The sequence below is a fragment of the Perissodus microlepis genome, chromosome 11 (assembly GCF_051167445.1).
Source record: "Perissodus microlepis isolate ML-2025 ecotype Zambia chromosome 11, ASM5116744v1, whole genome shotgun sequence".
Taxonomy (NCBI): domain Eukaryota; kingdom Metazoa; phylum Chordata; class Actinopteri; order Cichliformes; family Cichlidae; genus Perissodus; species Perissodus microlepis.
The window spans coordinates 22,791,571-22,811,857 of NC_140471.1; the positions used below are offsets into that span (position 1 = coordinate 22,791,571).

A 20,287-nucleotide genomic window follows, 5' to 3' on the forward strand; every position below is an offset into this window, starting at 1 on the left:
ATCATCTCAAACTGGTGTCTTGAACAATAAAATTAGTTCACTGTCCTCAAACGGCCTCCACAGCCAGTTTACCTCAGTCTAATAGAGCACCTTTGGGCTGTGGTGGAAAGGCATATTCACATCATGGATGTGCAGCCAACAAACCTGCTTCTACTGTGTGACGCTATCGTGTCAATCTGAACCAAAATTTCTGAGGAATGTTTCCAGCACCTTGTTGAATGTCATAAAGAATTAAAATAGTTCTGAAACCAAAAACGGCTCCAGAGCAGTACTAACAAGGCGTAGGTCACCTAAAAGAGGGTCTGATGAATAAATGTTAATTGTGTTGTTATTTTTGGTGGTGTATTGCTCAGGCACGTTTCTGTACTACACGAATACGAAAAAAACTGTGAGTGTAATTTAATTCAGTTATTGTTATTGCCAATTAGAGTGAACTTAATTAACCAACATTAAAAGAAATCTATCATACAACGTAACAAAAGTGACCCCACTTATCAAGTTAAGTATTTATCTATTGAATAAATTAGGCTGGCTGGTTTAAACAGTGGGCGTTTCTTAATTTTGGTGTTCAATGTAGCTGGTGCTGATTTTTCAGTATCGATTAGATTTGTGAGTTTTTCAAATGGACCTATCGCTGGCGTGTATCAGATGTACTTTTCACTCTATGTGGCTGATAGGGCTTTTTGATGTGACGCAGCTCTATCGCTGCATTTCGATTGGTCTGTCTCTTCTGACGTTTCACACCACTATGCCGGTCATTGGTCTGTGCTTTAAGGTTCAACTGAGGATCGTATTTTTGTTCCTGTGTCAACGTAGAGAAGAAAAGAAGAACGGCGATCATCAGCCAGTCGGCTAAGTTTTCATCGAATATAGTTTTTCACTCCTCTAGACTCGATTAGAAACGGTTCTTTATATCTGACACCAGCCAGACACCCACCACCCAAGCAGAGCTCCTTTTTGAAGATGGTAAGATCAACCTCTTAGCTAACAGCTAATGGGAGACACTGCTAGCTCTAACCGATTTTAGCTGTCGATTTTTTTTTTATTTTTCGATTTTTATGGGCGGTTGTGTCTATTTGTTGAAAGTTAATGCGTTTATTAAAGTCTTCAGATGTATATTGGTGTAATTAATAAGTACCTTTATACACAATAGAAACTATTACCACTAAACCAAAAGCTTCTTTAACACGAAATCTAATCGAGGCATTTGCTAGGCTAGGTATGCTAACGGTAACATAAAGTTAACATTGCCCGTCGACTGTTTAACTGGTATTAATTATTTACTGTTGTGCCTTTAAAGCATACTTCAAGTTGATCAAGTTATAACTCATCTGACTTCTGTGAGGATGCTTAACGTGGTGCGGGGACCGCTGGCTCGATGATGAAACCGTAGCTCCCCCAGAGGAGCTCCAGCTCATGTTCATTACGTAAATACGTGTTAAAATTAGGAAGATAATGACTGGCAAGCGCAGATTACAGAGAAAAGCTTGTGTAAAATGACAGCAGATCCGCAGCGGAAAATGTAGATGGTCTCAGGTGGTGCCGATGATAGATTTTTTCTTCTGCCATATGGCCGATCGACACATTATTAAAATGTGTGGAACGAAATCATCAAAGCCATACAAAAAATTATGTTTTAGTGTGTGATGAGTCGATACCTACCTACATAATAAACATTTTGATAATATGTTAAATTTACTTCACTCACACTCGCTGTATATTAAAGAAAAGGTGCCCAGTGTGCTAACAGACCAACATGTTGAGGCAGTGTCATATTTATTTGTTAGTCCAAGTTTAGGAAAGTAAACACGTGGCTGTAAAATGTGTACATCTACAGAGACAAAGGTTTTTGCAGTAAGCCAAAAACGAAGTGTGAAATAAATATTTGAGTAGACTGAAATACAAAAAAAAAGTGAAAATCAGAATGTAGAGGAAATAGCCTTAGCTTTAGCCACTTTGGTTGTCAACATAAACTGCCTAATGCTGAAACTAAATATTTTCAAAGATTAAAAATGAACTAAAATGAGCGAACCCATTCTGGAAATTAAATGAATGCTTAGAAATAAAAAGTCAAAACATGTGAAAAATATAAACTAGTGGGCTTTTTTTTAAGTCCCAAAGTCAGCTGAAATAACACTGAATAATATGGGACAGTTGTTGCTATAGAAAAGGAAAATAAATTTACATTGTACAAACTATCACATAACAAAGAGGGGGGGGGGGGGGGGGTGTAATGAAATGTGCTTCATTTTTTTCTGGACTTCTTGATGTCAAAACTGCATAATTAGTCTAGTTCTCAGCATTAGTAACACGTCCCAGTGTCCTACACAAAGATATTCTTTTCTTTTTTTCTGAATCTGGTGATCCTATATTTGTTGATTTTTTTTTTTTTTTCAGCTGCTTTGGCTTACATGCTTTAAATGTAAAGCTTTATCTTAACAGTACCTGAGGTGAAGTTACAGCCTTCATTTTTCCTCATTCTTAGTAAGAGTACAGCTTGGTCATTCCTGTTAGCGCTGTGGCTAAACTATTGTTATGTCTCTCCAGAACTCCAATGTGGAGAATTTGCCCCCTCATGTTCTTCGCTTGGTCTACAAAGAAGTTTCAGCTTTAGCAGCAGATCCACCCGAGGGCATTAAGATTTATCCCAGCGAAGAAGACATAACAGAGCTTCACACAGCAATAGAGGGACCAGGTAAGGATTATGATATAGTGTCATCACTTCACACTTAGAGCAGGACTGACACAACTCTTGGGAGTAAACTCACCACGTGTATTTGCAGTATGGTCTTTTCATAATTTAGGGTTTTAGATTCGCAAAAGTTTCTTTAAGATCTCTAGTTTGAACCAGATTTGTTGAGTTTGTCCTGACTCAAAATATTTTATCATAAAAGATCAGTACAGAGCATTTCGTATTTCATTAAATAGACAAATTGTCAGAGACTGATGAGTAAAATAAACTTAATGAAATACATACTAATTGTATTACTTCTGTCCTCGAATAACTAATGTGGAAATTTATTTTCAAAATCAGCGATAAAATATCCTAGTTTAGTCACCTTGCAGCTTGTATTTTCAAGGGTTTTTTGTGTATTCTTAAATATATTATCTCTCAGGGTTTTTCCTGCATGCAAACATTTCTAGGTTTCTAACAAAAATATTTTAGCCCATTTTCTTTTTAGGCTGTATTTTATTTCCTTCAACATTACATGCATTCTTGTTTTTGAAAATGTCCAGAAATAAATTCAGATTTCTGTTAAGTAAGGTGACAGACACTCGCCGCCTTCACTGTGTGCCAGTCAGTTGTGCTAGTGTGTTATAGTCATTAATCAAAGGGTCACCAGTGTCCAGGAAAAACCCCGAGCTCTGCGTCATGTTCGCAGCAAACTGTGCATTTACAGTGTGTTAGTTACTTCACCACTTCACATCCAGAAAAACAGCTTCAAACAATAATATTTAAAGGCTGAGAGTTTCTTATTGATAGCCAACTTTGTATTATCAGCTCAAGGTAATAACATGACTGGTGATGGCTGAGCTGAGTCAGCCGTCTGCTCCATGATTTTTAGGTATTATTGAAGCTTAAATGGAAGCCATCAGCTTTGATGGAATCTTTTACTATCTGTACATAATTTAGTTTTTGTGCTGTTAATTTGTAGAATAATAAATCCTCAAGGCCTGTTTTACATTTCTATTTCCCCCTTCGTGGAACTTTCAAAATTTATGCTGTTGTGTAATCACTTAAATTATGGGTTTTGTGGGTGTTGTTAATGTCATGTGAGACACATAAGTCACTTTAAACTATCATGCTATCTTGCCACTATGCACTCATTGCTTCAGATGTTATTTTTAAGTAGGCCTTGAAGAGCCAGACACTTGTCCACATTTTCTACTCCTCCACAGAGCCCCGTCGCGGCATCAGTTTCATTTATTGGGCACTGACATTTATATCTGATTTCAGATCAGGTAATTCATTATGTTAAAGCGGCAGTACAGTGTGTTTCATATGTCTGTGAAGGTTCTCAGTCATCCAGGTCATCGTAGTCAAAGGAGCTTGCAAAGAAAAGCGTCTGGACTTCTTTAAGTTTACTTGAAGAAGCTTCTCGGATGAGAGGTGAAACGTCTTCAAGTAAACTTAAAGAAGTCCAGACGCTTTTCTTTGCAAGCTCCTTTGACCAGTGTGTTTCATAATGTCAAATTTTTGTCGTTGCTACTTGGCATCCCTGGTTAAAAGCTGAAGCGTACACAGACAGATGGTGATGATGGTCAAACAAGAAATATCAGATCAAATATCAGATTATTTCATTGGAAACTGATAGAAGTTAAATGCAGGAAATTGACTTAAGAGCAAGTGACAATGATTTGAAATGGCCTCGTAAACTTCCTTACTCTTCTCTCGCGAAAGAATATTGTGTTTATTTCACTTTGTTACCACTGATGACAGGATAATATTAGATGATTTTTGTACACAAATCTCCTGTTCCCTAAAAAGTCTCCTCGCTTTAAGAAACCAGTCTAACAGATGGTAAGATTAAATCTTCAATGCTGGCACAGTTTTCATTCTGGAACCTTTTATTTTTTTTAAAACCAAGACTAGGTATCAAGGAAAAGTGTCAGGTGGTATTTCTTTAGCTTTGAAATATTTGCTGTTATGTGACAGATTTGAAATGATAGTTAATGTGCTCTGTGACTGACTGACTTGTATGCGCTGAATGTGTGTTGTCAGAGGACTCGGTTGCAGCTCTGTGACCCTCTTTTTCTGGATGAAGTTTGGCAGAGTCAGGACATAATGTTCATGTGATGAATTCTTTATACTTCAACAGAGGGAACTCCATTTGCTGGTGGCATTTTCCGAATGCGTCTGGTCCTCGGGAAGGACTTCCCTGCGGTTCCACCCAAAGGGTATTTCCTGACCAAGATTTTTCACCCCAACGTGGGTCATAAGGGAGAGATCTGTGTCAACGTGCTGAAGAGGGACTGGAAGGCAGAACTCGGCCTCAAACATGTCTTACTGGTAAGAAGGATGATCTGTGTGTTTGTTTCAGTATCGCTTGTGTTGAGGCCACTAATTTCACATCTCTTTCCTTCACTTTCCTACAGACAATCAAGTGTCTTCTAATCCATCCGAACCCAGAATCGGCTCTGAACGAAGAGGCCGGCCGCTTGCTGTTAGAGGACTATGCTGAGTACGAGTCCCGGGCCCGCCTGCTCACAGAGATCCACGCCATGGGCGGCACTTCTGGGGCACCTCAGGATCCTAATGACGGCCCCCAGCCAAAGAAGCATGCAGGTGACCCGATGAAGAGAGCGGGACCCAGTGTGGCGTCTGTGCCAGCAGCTTTGGGTAATGGAGCCAATGGAGCCAGCACCACCACCAGCAATAGCAACAGTAGTAGTAGCACTAATAATGTAGCAGGGAAGAAGAAAGCAGATAAAAAGCGTGCGTTGAGGCGACTTTAATACCTCCATAGAAATTCTCAGTGTGTGTGTGTGTGTGTGTGTGTGCGTGTGTTTGTGTGAATGTGGGAGAGTAAATTTAAATATTGAAGTATACTGATGATGTTTTTGTTCCCTTTGACTCTTTATACCCTGAAAATCCAGACTTCCCACTTTGTACTTATACTTTATTCTTTCTTTCCATCACTCTGTCTTGTCCAGTTGGTGTCACGGGTTTAATTCTTCCCATACCTGAAGACAGTGACAAATTGTTGCTTTTCTGAAATGAAAGAATACACTGTCAGTCTAAAAAAACAAAAAAAACCCATCATGCCATCAGTTGTGATTTTCCTTTGGCCTACTGTGAATGAATGATACTTAATGCGATTCACTGTGCAAACCACGGCCTCTGATGTCTGTCCATTAATGAGATATAGCTCCTGTCGTCTCAGACTTAATAGCAGCCATTTTTTAAAGCGTTTCTTGGTAAAAGCAACTGTGATGGTACTGTGTACTGCACAGCCTGACTCATTGTCGAGTCTGAACCACGATGCTACCTTAAAGTCAGGTTTTTAAATTCAGCTCAAAGGAAATGATGGAAGAAGGCGCTAAAATTATGCAACGTCCAAATTGTATTCTTCGTTTTGTGATCCAATTTAGGTAAAGGTGTAAAGGTATGGATTATTTCAAGTAAAGGAAGTCTGCTGTTTTTTGTTTTGTTTTTTCTGACTTTTTAAAACTGTTTCACTGACCAGTATTTTCAAAAGCTGTTTTTAATCGACACGTCCATATTCAGCTGTCTTGTTGTTGTGTGTGAAGATGTAGCTCAGTGGCTGTAAGGGAACAGGGTAGATGGCATGCGCATGCCACCTCAACTGTTCTCTGTATTTAGGCATACTGTGGTGTGACTCGCTTCAACTACCCCTGCCTCCTAACAAAAGCAGCATGTCCTCTCAGATGCACCGCACGCCGACCAGCCGCGTGGGTACCAGAGATGACAAGTGCCTAGTTTGAACCAACTTGCCCCTCCATCCGTGGCAACTGCAGGGTTTCTCGGGCAAATTTTCTTTCCGTTCTTAAATGCATGCGGGGCCTACATTTCCCAAGGAAACACACTGAAGCGCTGTTTTAATTTGGATGGAAAAGGTGCCTCTGAAACTCCTGTTACTGTGCACACTGTCTGGCTGGATATCTTGTGTCCATTTTAAATTATTTAAATTAATAAAATGTTGAAATACCAGAAGTGAAATGGAAAATCAACTCCTGTTTGCGTTTTTTCTTTGGTCCTCTTCTGTCAAGCAATGTTGAAATTAATGCTAAGAATAAATGCAAATGAGGCTTTTCCAGTGACGTGTATTAGCACATTTTGTTTATAGTGGTCTCCTGTTCTGCAGTGATGGAATAACCATTATGAGGAAAAACGAGTAATTGCATCCACCCCAGCAAACCAGTGAGTCGAAGTGCACCCGATAGAGCGTCATTGGGCCATTTAATGAAGGGCTCCACTGGCCTCTGCTGCCAACATGCAGCAGCCCACCCACCTGTGTAGAAATAGCAGCCTGCCATGCAGGTAATTATCAGACCCTTCTTAGACACCTGGGGCTCCGTGTAACTCTTTACACCTTCCTCAAGACCCGTTTTGGAAGTGCTTACCTCCTTCAACACCTGGTATAAACATCCATGCGGTGAAAACCCACACCGTGCTATTAATCATAAACACAGTTTCACTGAAGATTTTGACGTGTGTGAGATATGTAGTCTGGGTCAGGTGTAATATGAATGCATGCTGGTGTTTCTGTCACATAAGTGCGTGACTCATCCTGTAGGCCTGATGTGCAGTCAGTGATTGCATTTATTTGGAGGACAATCGTCGGGGGATCAACCCTAAACCCGGTTTCATTCATGCGTGGTGGTGATCTCAGAGGATCGCGAGGTTTGTAAGACGGCTCAAACACTTACAAACCTACCGTTACCTCTCATCCAACTATCCTCTCTTTTTCTTCTCTGGATTTCCACCTGCCCGGCTCGTCCTACACTCACAGAAATCAAGACTTGTCAGTGTAGGTTTGAGTCTAATTGACAGTTTCGTTCACGCTTCAGTGTTAAGGCTTTTGCGCCAATCCTCTCCCCTTCCCCGTTTTCATCGCTTTCATAATTGCCACCAACATAATGACACAGTTGCTGTGGCAACCATGTCTGTGTCTCTCTTTTCTCTCTCTCTCTCTTTCTCGCACACACACTTACACAAACACACACTTTGGATCTTCCCCTCACTTTACCGGCTGCTTTAAATTTTGCAAGTTTTCTTCCGTTTTTTCTGGGAGGCTTTTATACATTTTTTTTTCATTCGTTATATTTTTTACTTCTTCGGGAAGAACATCAGTCAAATCCCTGGTCGACATTTTTTTTCCCGTTTATGTTTATTTATTATTTTTTATCAGAGCCAGTAAAACGTATGCAGGCCTTCAGGGGCGCGCAACTAAAGATGGAAATTAAATGGAGGAGAGTAAAGATGAACGCCACCAGTTGAATGGGCCTATTGACCATCAGCGCCGAGCGGAGCGCGGAGTCTCATCAGCGCCTGTCTGACCGGCCAATCACAGCGGTGACCTCCTCACTGGTGGACCTCCGTGAGGCCAGTCGCAGTTTAGGCGGTGTAACCTATAGGCTATCGCGTGGAGACGATTAACTGAACCAGTCTCAGTCAGTTTCTAGATGGAGAAAGTGAGCCTGGCGGATATTTTGTTGGTGAAAAGCTTCACATTTTTGCGCACCTGACATGCGAATCCGGCTACTTTGCGTGCTGTCCGGGATAGTTACTCTGCAGGCTAACTTGTGCCGCACACCAGGCGGAAATTTCCGACGTAGTGTGTAGATGAAGTGCTTTGTCACATGTATCAGAAAATCTCAGAACATCTCGTTGTTCACCGACTCTCTCTCTCCCCTCCTCTCCCGCTCGCGTCCCCCCCCCCTCGTCTTTCCGCCGTCATGATGGATTATCAATAGCCTGATGGAGACACAACAAGCGCGATCGAGATTTGCTGCACTTCTAAAACACACGGGCAATTAAAATAAGTGGCGCATCCAGCAACAGTTCACCATCTTCTGCTACAATAACAGGCTGCCATCTGAGAAACCGCTGAGATACAGTGCGCAGGCTCTTCCAGCGCTCCTCTTCAGCATCAAACCCCCCAGAGCAGCGCACAGGTAAGGCACGACATTATGCACCTTTTATTAATGCAACACCAATTACGGAATTGCAATCAAAGCTGATTGATAAGTCCTGTGTGTGTTTGTGCGTGCATGAAAATTGAGTTTGGCATCAGTTTAGACGCATCCGCTGACCTGGAGGCTGTCAAACAAAAACATTTGAATGAAATCTGCGCCACACAAAACATCTGCGGGCTTTATTCCGCGAACACCTCTTTCCCCCCACCTCTTAATCACTTTAATCGACAAGTGGCAGCAAACTGCGACATTATAACCATACTGGTATTAAGAACACTGATATCACACGCACACACCGACTCATCCAGCCGGACTATACACACACCGGCACGGATACACCCACGCACTCTTAGCCTACTGATAGATGCAAGTCATGTCCATAACCCGCATGCTTGTTAGTTGCAAGTTGCAACTTATTAACACAATGAAGGATGTAGTGTAGTCTGAGGAGTCTGTGTCCACATCCGTTCGTCTGATGCAAAGCAAATGCGCAGCATATATTCGCCGGTGAGACCAAAAGCAGCCGCTGCTCCGCGCGGCTTTCGCTGCAATTAGACGTCGTTTTGCGCACACGCAACACACGACTTGTTTGCGCGATTTCTCCCCCCTCCCCCTAAAGGATTCACACCACAGTGCGTTTTGCAACAGCACGTCTAGAGGAAAAAAAAGAAGAAGGGAAAAAAAGGGGCCATTTTGTTTGATTTTTTTCAACAAACACCTGTTGAAATGATTGCATGCCCAGCCGTTTGCACAGCTCCTGCAGTGAAAGAGGCCCCAAGGTTCGTTTGCTTTGACACACTGACAAATCTAGGAATTTGGAGTTGTAAGTGATTGGGTTGTCCTCCCTCCTGTGGCCATGCAAGTCAGGGCTGCTTCCTCACACATGTGAATGTGTGCCTTTCACCCCTTTGGTACAGTTCTTCCTCTCTCCCTCCCTCTCTGCTGCACTGCTTCAGCACCACACTATACAGACATCTAGAGGACCAGATTTATGAATAATAGCAGGGGGGATTGTTTTTGTTTTTTTGCCATGGATCAGTCTTCTGTAGTTTAAATACATTCAGGGTGAAAATTTCAATGTTGGGCATCTGCATATGCACGTTTAGCAGGAGCGGTTTAAGGATTTGGTCAAAAAATCCTCATGAAGTGGAAAGATTGAGAGCAGAGCACAGACATTACAGTGACGGGAGAGTTGGGCAGCGTTGGCGGATGACTGTGCGAGGCATCAGGTGTCATCGTGTTGAGAAGGAGACGTGCAGATGTGACTTTGAAATCTGGTTTGGCTAATGGATGTAGATTGGATTCTACCTCCCTTCTCTTTCACTCACACACAGACAGAGCTGCAGTGCTATTCTGAGAGAGTTAGCTGCCTCAACCCACGCACAGAATCTGAGAAAGAGAGAAAGGCAGAAAGAGGAAAAGGAGGGGAGCAAGAGGAATAAAGGAGAGAGGCAGAGACCGACTACGAGGGGGTTTACAGAATGCCAGCTTTATTCTCTCACATGCATGCATGTACACATTCGCACAGTAAAGGGTTTCTTTACTGTTTCACATTCTTTCCCTCTTACTCTTCCAACAGCGGTTGATTTGCAGTTCTGATTAGCACTTCTCTTCTCCTCTTGCGTGTGGCATGGACTGTGTTTGCAGATCTGTTTGGTGGTGCTGTTTGTGTGATGTGTTGTATTGGTAAGTGCTGGGAGAAATGTACTTGATTCTGTGCCACCCACACACCGCCCTCCCACTCATGGTCGTCTCTGCATCTATACCTCTGGCTCTTCCCGCTCGCCACAATCTCTTTGCTCATTTAAATCCCTACCCTGCATTTATCCCTCTGCTCCCGTTCTCTATCACTGGCTTTTCAGGAGAGTGTTCCTCCTGCAACCAAACAGGCACACTAAAACACACGCACACACACCTGCAGCTTTCCACGATGCACATAGCGCATTTAATAAAAAATAACTGTGGTGTGCGTGTGTGTACCCAAAATGATCACACACACATTCACAAAGAGGGTCAGTAAGTGTGGAGAAGAGGTTGCAGAGCTGCTTTCTAATCTAATGTCTCTCATTTGTATTGCAGTGGACATTTGGCCAACGATTTTCCAGATTTGTCTGTACGTAAACCCGAAGACAGTTGTGGAAATCAAGCAGCACGCTTAGAAACGACAAGAAGGGGAAAATCACCCGGAGAACTCTTTTGGAACATTAGTCAGTGGGAGAGCTGCTGTGCTTCGTGTTTCTCATTTTTCCTCCACTGAACTCTCCTCAGAAGGTTAGAGGAGCATGTAACTGAAACAAGTGGAGCCCTCGGTGATTTCAGCATTCTGTCTCCCCCATCTGTGCCTACATTCTCTGCTACAGATAGGGACATTTTGATAATTACATATAATTATAATTTCTGTGGGAGACAGATCTGCCTCTGTCTATTATTGCCAACACCTCCAACACAATAACTTCACACATTTACATATTTCTCCACAAAAGTGATATTCTTTCAACATCGGAGACAAATCAGGAATAATTTTACTTAGAGAGACATGTCACACGGAGAAGCAATGTGCCATTCACTTCATATCTAATTAGCGACACAGTTGAGTGACACGGGCAACATTTTGTGCCTACAAGCTGAAGGCAGAGCACTTAAAATCATGACATTTGCCTCATTTGTGCAATGTATTTTACAGGCTGGGAGTCGTTTCTTTGCTTTATGATTACTCCCAATTTTCAGTGCTTGCGGTCTTCTAGCACTTAACCAGAGCCATTCTCATTATCACCCACAGCCCAGTCACAGTAACGATCCGTGCCAGGCGAGTACTGAGCACAATAATCCAGCCATAGAAAAAACTGAGATAAAGTACACAGTGTATCTATAGATGTGATGGGTGCCGAGAACAGGCTAACGTGGAGATAATGCGGTACGCTATAGAAACTAGGCCACACTAATGGACGGTATTTATCAGTGGTGCAGTCATTTATTTCCATTTGATTGTTTATTATGGCAAAAAGTGCCGAATATATAAAAACAAAATAGATTTAATATCTTTTTCCTATTTTTTTCCCCCCAGAAAGGATTTGCTTACAGGTTAAACAAGTGCCATTTCTGAATGTACGTAGTGCCAGACTGTAAAAGGAATGAAGAGAACAGATAAACTTGTTTACATTTAACAAAAAACTGGCCATAGTCTATTCTTTAAGTGCCATCAGCGCAGGAATGTACAGGAATGCCATATTCTATTAAAAATACTTGCTCCTAACTTTGTGGTTGCAAAGCGTAATTTCACCCCTGGTAGTAAATGAGATGTTTGTTCTTTTGTTCAGTAGGGCATGTAGGATGAGGCATTAAGGACTAAAAGCATGAAGATTGTTGTTTTCAATCTGTGCTTTTTACAAAACTGCATCCATTTGAGTGTTCTCGAATCGAGAGGGGTTTTTAGAGGGCAAGAGATGAAGTCATTACACTTTCAGAGCTCCCTTCTAACAGGAAATTAAAAACATTTTAATACCATTATCACCAATTATTGAAACTTACAAAAACATTTTGATACTGTTTGTACTGTTTTTTATTTTTATTGTTCCCGACCTTTTCTATTATTATAACACCTTATAAATGCGAACAACACAAAAAATTTCAGATTTCATCAGCCAGCATTAGTGAATGAAACTCCAGTACCCAGTACATGCTGAATGCATCACATGCCATTTTAGTGGGTTAAACTGCAGAAGCGGATACACCGTTGCAACTGCATTGACTCAATAAAAGAAAATAGATGTCTTAGTCATGTAAAAATGCCGCCCACCACCAATCTCCGAGTCCTCGCTGTCTCCCTCCTCTCCCTCCTCACTGCCCCTCTTGCTACCGTCGTGGAGACCTCTCCGTCCCCACCTCCTCAGCACCTAGACCGATCTGGGAGACCGTTCACGGAGGAGCCCGACACTGGTTCCAGCTCCTCGCTCATACTCCTCGCCATCCAGGCCAACCTCAGGCCAGCTGCTCTCCAAGGAAGGACAAAAACTCCGCAGACACTCCCAGAAACCGCAGAGGAAGTTCTAGAGACTCCTCCGAGACCCCTGCCCCAGGTAATGTTCCCCAAGAATGTAACTTCAGCAGAGGCCCTCGCACCTCCTCTAGGTGCAGCCCAGGTGGCACCTGTAATGGATGTATGGGTGGATGGATGCAGAGGATATTACGATGTAATGGGACACTTTGACAGCGCTTTCAACTGTTCCAAGGACACTTTCATCTATTGCTGCGGAACCTGCCACTACCGCTTCTGCTGTCCAGACCGAAGTCGCCAACTGGACCAGGACAACTGTAAAAACTACGACTCTCCAGACTGGGCCAAGCCACAGACGGAGCCCATGATTACACCAGATGACTTAGGTTCTGACCCAGACTTTGATCCACTGAAGCAGCAGAGCCACAACACGGGCTTTGTCATCGGTGGCGTGGTTGTGTTTATGGTGGCTGTCGCAGTAGGCATCAAGGTGGTCTTCAACAAGGTGCAACAGGAAGCCAACCAAAGGGACCTGAACATGCCCAGGTGAAGCTTACACGTTTTTTTTTTTTTAATTTCATCACATCTCATTGCTGAATTCAGTACTTCATTTTGATGTATGAATATTGTAATGAAATTAGGTTTTCAGGACTCCATAAATGGCCTACATTCATCATTCTGGGCCCAGAAAAATGTTATTAGTCATCAGCTGAAACATATTTGATCTTCATCGAGTGACTGCTGCGGAAATCGTGGCTGTTTTGATTTCCTCTTGGCTTTCTTATCTCATATATGGGCCGTCGTCTTGGCAATAAAGATGGGCCTTTTGGTGTTTTTACTAGTTGCATCAGTCATGGAAGATGACAGTTGTAGACCAAACCGAAGTGTTGGTTGATCCCCTCAGGGAAGCCCTGCATGTTATTTTGGTTTCACATTTTCCATATTTATTCATCATTGTACTTAAATTTATCCACACAGTTAACTGGTGATTATGAAAGACGGTGTAAACCCTAATGTCCGACCACAAGATTAACATTCACATTTATTTATATTTAAGCCTTCATCCTCACATAGATGGCTGATATGTTGCTTATTTGCAATCCAAAAACAGCATTCATGGGGGGAAGAATTTAGTGCCCATACCCTGTTGCCATTTTTATCTCATGTTTCCTTTATTGCTTTTTTTATGGCATCTTTAGAGCTCTGGTGGACATGTTGCGGCACCAATCGAGCCCAGTCCAGCAGGATGAGAGAAACAACAGTGTGGCTCTGGCTGTAGGAGATGGCCAGGGGACACTGGGGAGACCGCCGAAAAATCTCTACGCCCCCGGGCTGCCCAGCAAAGACAACAGATGTGAGAGTCTAGGGCTCGTAGCGCGTTAGTGAATAGCACGATCAGAGGTGCACTTTTGTAACAGCATCCTCTCTTTATGCAGAGGCACTTTGTGCTCGTCACGTCTGTAAATGGATGCAGCTTTTTTTTCTGTGTTCCTCCATCAAGATATCTTTGCCGCTGTTTATGAGAGAGAATAAATTAAGAATTTTCAGTAGTGATGTGCTAAAAAATGAATCTTTAACCTCGGTAATTTCTCTGCGAGGCCCATGGTCATCTATAAATGATTCTTTTGGGGTCCTCTGTGTCTCTAATTCTCCACTTCAGTATTAAAGTAGTTAATTGCACAAGAATGTGGAGATGGGTGCTTATGTGATCATGTGAAAATGAATTGATTTAGGTAGATACGCACGTAAAGTTTCCTTATTCCTTTTAGTTGAAGACACCGCTCAACTGCCTGACATCCATTTTGTGAGCTGATTACTTCATGTTCTTTTCACTTACAGTGGGCAATTTGCAACACAATTTCATCCACTCATCAGGCTCCAGTCCCAAGCACACTGCAACTATCGGTAAGGCAGCTGATGAAAGCCGGGCTCCCATGTAAATTGCATGTAATCACTTGGATGCTTCATTTACTTCATTCAGCTTCGTTTGGAGCTCAAAAGTAGACTCATTCATTTCAACAATAATAATGATTATCATATTTTTGGTTGCTTGTGTTAGTGCTGAAAGCGAGTTCAAATCTGTCGCTTTCAGTGAATGTTAGAAGATTCACACTCTGCTATGTGCATCGCGCTATATCCAGAGGAGCAAATCTCATTTAACACACCGTCGTCTTCTCCCTTTGGTCTCTGCAGAACGCACACCTCGGATGAACAATGCTCAGCTGGCAGCTGGAGGCACCCTGCTCTCCAGTAAGCACAACAACACCAAATCGCAGCCTTCCTTCCACCACTCCCTGCACAACCTGGCCCAGCTGCCGCCCTCGTACGAGAGCGCCACCAAGCCTGAGCTCAACAGATACTCCTCTCTTAAACGGCTCGGTGAGTATCGCGCTTTTCCAGGAATGAGACATGTTCCGTCTAAGCTGCGCTCCCCTTATGCTGCTTTTTCTGCAGCTGTTTCGTAAGTGCTGAAGCAGAGCGACACTCTTGACACGGGTGCTGTGCAATGCACGATGCATCATTATGTGCTCATGCTATTTACTGTGGTGATAAACAATTCAGAGAACTTTTGTTTGGCTTGCAGAGAAAGGTCTTGACGAGTACTCATCTGGGTACTGCACCACCAAGCGCCGGCCTCACACAGCCCAGCCGGCCCTGCAGTCGTCTCAGCACCACCTCCACTGGGGTGGAGACTACACCCTCAGCGGGCGAGGGACCCTCCCCAGACATGCGGCTCGGCCCTGGATCCCACCGCCACCTTCTGGCATGCCTGCTTCACCCACTCCCAATCCTTACCCTCTGGATCCCCCGGAGCCCCAGCACAACCCCAACTACGACACTCTCTCCAAGCCTCCGAGAAAAGTTAAGTCCACCGACCAGCTGCTCAACATGGGTGATGTCCCTGGAAACACCGGGACCCTGTCCCGGCTCTCCAAGAACCAGCAACACCAGTACTACAAAGCCATGGCTGCCTCCAATAAGAACTCCAACACGCAGACGCTCACCAGGAAGACCCAGGACAGGCAGGACAGGCAGGACAGGCAGGACAGGCAGGACAGGCAGGACAGGCAGGAGAGACAGGAGAGACAGGAGAGACAGGAACGGCTGCTCATGTCCCCAGACCATTTGGAGGAGAGGATGGGCGTCGGTGGGATGGGTGTTGTAGATCCGTACGCCCACACGGGAAGCGGGATCGTCCCCACCCTGCCTCGCCAGCAGAAGGCCCAGTCCCAGCAGAACGTCTGTGCAACGCCTTCCCTCGACCGGCACCACATGATCAAGATGAACTCTCATCCCACGTCCGGACGGGAGCAGGAGAGGACCACGCCTATGACGGGGCACATGAGCGGGGGCATGGGCTGGGCTGGGGAGGGGCCCGGAGCCGGAGTAGTCATGGGAACGGGAACACTAGGGGGCCACAGCGCCCGGAGGATGGCTTTCGCAGCAAAACGGCAGAACACAATTGAGCAGCTACATTTCATTCCCGGAGGGGGCGGTGGGGGGTCAGCAGGGAGCGGGGGAGGAGGCAGTCAGGGGATCAGGACGGGGAGTAAAAATGAGGTGACGGTGTGAGGTCAGTGCCTAATATAGAGTTTAGATTAAAGGGACAGGAATATATCACCCTTCTGCATTTAACTATTAGACATTCAGCTACAAGAAATACAACTAGAAGTATAAAGTATTGTAACAGTATAATGTGTTTAGGCTATTCAAATTAGTGTTATCTTGTAATTAAATAGCTTAAATATGACTTACTTATAAAAACTAAAAATTAGGTAGGGGACATCTGTTCCAGTTATGTGATAGCCTACATCAGCCATATTTTGTATCTGAATTTGCCGCATTGCCATATACAGAGGTGCCATTACTTGTAGAAGGACTGACTGGGAGGGTGAAATAAAACCAACAGAAATGCCGTTCATACTTTAGTTTTTATATATTTTTTTCAAAAAGTACTCAGGAGCCATATTAGATAGGAAACCAGATGATATTAATGAAAAAAACAGGGTAAAGGAAGCGGAGGCCCGTGTGGAATATCCTGTCACAGAATTTCAAAGAACTGAGCCAACTACCTGGACTTCCACTCTGCTCGGTCCTCACCGACGAAGATTTATTAAACTGACTCTCAGATGAGGAGCCCGGTGGACCAGACGAGGCTGAATGATGAACTGTGCGCCTGTTGAACTCTTCTGCACCGACCTCGTGCTGACTTAGTGAGACAGAACTGATTTTTTCTTTCTTGCTTCCTGTATAACCTAGAGGACAAGACAGGCTCTGTTTCTGAGCGACACGCAGCAGTCTGACACAACGCCACCGCCCGACGGGAACTGAGGACGTATCCACATTACTGATCTGATTCCATGGGTTGCCTACTTTTCCATGTGACCTTAGATTAAACCTCCAGAGGAACTCACAATCTCATTACTGTTACACTACGGGAGCGTAAGCTGATATAAGATTATGGGTGAGTTTTTCTAAATGTTTTCATCTATAGATCAGGACCTACCTGTTTGAAAAACAAAAAACAAAAACAACGGGCTACCAAATATTATAGAGCCATCAGTCACGGCGTTCCAAAAATTCTTGACATACACATACAAAATCAAGAGATAAAAGAACAGACGTATGTGTTCAGTTTACCAATAAAGAGGCAACTCGCTCTAACGAAGAGCAGAGGCTTCTCCACAGAGCACAAACGATAGACCATGACGCAGAGGTTGCACTTACACAACTGTCCTTACAAGCCATTTATGGAGATACAAAGAAAATCCCACACAGGAAGCTGGTCTGACAATCACCATTTAATTATTATCACCAGGTGACAAGTTATTAAAAAGTCAGCAACATTTTGTACAGACAGAAGGATTGGCTTCAGAGCAAGCCGAAACCCTCAGAGTCAAGAGCGAGGGCGACCTGAGGTCCTCTCCTGCGCGGCTCCAGTGTGCCATACAAGAGACTCGGATGGTTAGGAAGCCCTTCCCATCTTCAAGACAAGGACCTTGCTGTATCATAACGCACTTCAGCCAGTATGGAAAAAAAAAACCAGAAACGGAAAAAAAAATCTTCATCAATAACAACGCTTTTCAATACTAAGGGCTATCCTATATACTGTAGTATGTGATATCTGTGGTCCATATAAAATGCTATCTCTTTCTATTGATTTTGTGTTGATATTGTCATGATGTATTAAGTATTAATGTGTACAAAAAACAAGAGAAATTTAAGCACAGTTCAACGAGAATCAGAGACTAAACTTTGCACAAATCTAGCCCCTGATATTTGCACCAGATACAAGCACACTTTGTATCGTGTCCTCAAGGTTTACATTCTGTACAAGCACGGCTGAACGTGTGACCAATCAATGGAAGGTATTATACTGAGAGAGGATTTTCTTTTTTCTTTTTCTTTTTTTAAACAGAAATCGTCGGTAATAACGCCGATCAGAGAACGAACTTGCGCCGGCTTTCTTTTCTTTTTTCTTTTTTTTTGTGTTCAGTCATGTGGAAAAGCTACAGAGATGAAATGCTGATAAACAGAAACACATTTGGACAATCTTCCTACACACAGTGCTAAATGTAGTTGTTATGAATATGATGGAGTGTTATTATTAATAATTATTATAACTGTTATGGTTATTATTAACAATTATCTTACGATGTGATGTTCTTTTACTTGGTGGGATTTAAGTGTTTATTGTTTTTAGATAACTAGCATTCTCGCGACTAGTTGGTTTTTCATACATCTGGTCATAAACTCGAGTTTTTAAGACATTCCAAATCTTGATGCATGCCAGCTCCATTTCATTGAGAGGCATTTTTACAGAATGCCTGGATTTTAGGGTCATTGATGCCTTTATGGCCATTTTTCCAGCTGTATGTACTGTGCCTAGACATCGGCCTTATGACTTCTTGATCTTAAGTGATTACTTAGGTTTCCACTCTGGTATTGAATAATCTGCAGCCTTCTAAATGTACGCGTAGATGACGGCGAGGGATAGATGAGTTTGGGATGGGCCAGAAGTGATTTTAACATCACACGCAGTCTCCTGTCTCTTCTGCGGCAGCCTGCCCCAGTAACTTAAAAATGGGTTGTACACGCTGAACCCATGATGCCATAATGTATGTATGTATCGAATGAATGTTTATTACACAGGTTGGAGACAAAACAGGCGTCTAATGGAAACCTGATTGCTTTGAGTGCAGTGTCTTTTTCAGGGAAATAGGACAGGTGACATACAGTAGTGTTAGACTTTTTTAATAGAGCCACAAAAGGTCTGTAGCAAAGTCTGTAATATCTCACAAGCCATATCCATCGAAGCTCATTATCACAATTTTATAAATGGTTAATCTAATTTGTGCAAGTATTGTATTTTGTATAGCTAGTACAATCAGAATATTTTAAGTGATCTCTTCGGCATTAATTTGAAGATTCAGAAAAATTCTGTGTTAGTATTTAATAAACTGTACAGTGCCAAACTCATAACATTTTGTTGTCTTTTTATCGTCACACCCTCCTAGATGGCCACAGGGGTTATTTACTTTTTTCACAGAGGAGAGCGAATAGACAGCCGAGTGAAGCTGAAAAGCTCCTTTTCAGAAGGAAATGAATGAATATGGTGTGTGTTTTTAACCATTATGAATTCATTTAGAGTGCGGATTCTTTAATGGCCATCTGAAACGGACAGGGACAGTGTCCAGTATTGGGGAAAAAAAAATTCATGGATTTATTTTGACGCCTATAAATTTCGAAACGACCCTTTTGTTATTGTTTAATGCATTGATCCCCTTGGATACGACAGTGACTTACAAAGAATTTGTATAATAAAGTTGGTGGGAAAAAAAACTGTGATTCTTTTCTTGCGTTAATGCTCATCTTTTCAACTCTTCTGTCTGGGTGAATTCAGGACTTCACCTGCACCATACTTTAAAGTGCTTCCCAACTTTTTCTTTTGTCATTAAATCATAAGAAAAAAACCCTCTGCATTCCCAGTCATCTCAGCATGGGACATGTTAAAGATGAGCAGCATTCAGTTTCCTTGTAAATACATTAACACTGTAAACCGAGTTATCAGCATCGCACTTGGGTTTCAAATGATACTTTATTAATCCCCGAGGTAAACATTGTTCCTCTGCATTTCAAAGCACTTCATAATACCTACAAACACCCTCGAGTGCCTGTTTTCTCAACCCTATTTAAGACTTAGCAATATATCACATTGACGTGTGTGCTCACTGGGTGCACAATGAAATCATATCTAAGCTAAGGTGTGAATAATGAGCTCTGTAGTTTAGATAAACGAGCTACTTTTCAGTTGTTTTCAGAGCTCTTACCTGCACGAACGTCTTAATAGTGCAATATAAAAACAGTCTCCGACGATGAAAATGTCAAGTGTGTTATTATCATAAACAATATCTGCTCTGACATATTTACAGTATAACATTGCACTATATATTATATAACTGCGACAGATTATTGTTTCTCACGTAAAATCTGCATGTAACTAGTAACCTGATCAAATCTAGTGGAGTAGAAATAAAACACCGCTATGGAAGCTTGCTTCTGTCACTGAAGTGTATTTATTTGTTGATTTGTAACAATCTGTGAGTCAAACTTTTAAGATAATAACCAGAT

General features: G+C 42.6%; 2 protein-coding genes across 2 annotated transcripts; both read left to right on the forward strand.

Annotated features, from left to right (window-relative positions):
• The first annotated feature begins 768 nt into the window (after positions 1-768).
• On the forward strand, positions 769-6,693 carry ube2s (ubiquitin-conjugating enzyme E2S). The gene is made up of 4 exons (XM_084943301.1): positions 769-966; positions 2,548-2,695; positions 4,821-5,011; positions 5,098-6,693. The coding sequence occupies exons 1-4, from the start codon at positions 964-966 to the stop codon at positions 5,455-5,457; spliced, it is 702 nt and encodes a 233-aa protein (XP_084799427.1). The 5' UTR covers positions 769-963; the 3' UTR covers positions 5,458-6,693.
• A 959-nt stretch (positions 6,694-7,652) lies between these two features.
• shisa7a (shisa family member 7a) lies at positions 7,653-19,138 on the forward strand. Its single transcript, XM_084943297.1, has 6 exons — positions 7,653-8,640; positions 10,741-13,201; positions 13,855-14,009; positions 14,495-14,560; positions 14,849-15,034; positions 15,240-19,138. Exons 2-6 carry the CDS (start codon positions 12,447-12,449, stop codon positions 16,226-16,228), a joined length of 2,151 nt encoding a protein of 716 aa, XP_084799423.1. The 5' UTR covers positions 7,653-8,640; positions 10,741-12,446; the 3' UTR covers positions 16,229-19,138.
• Positions 19,139-20,287: the final 1,149 nt, after the last annotated feature.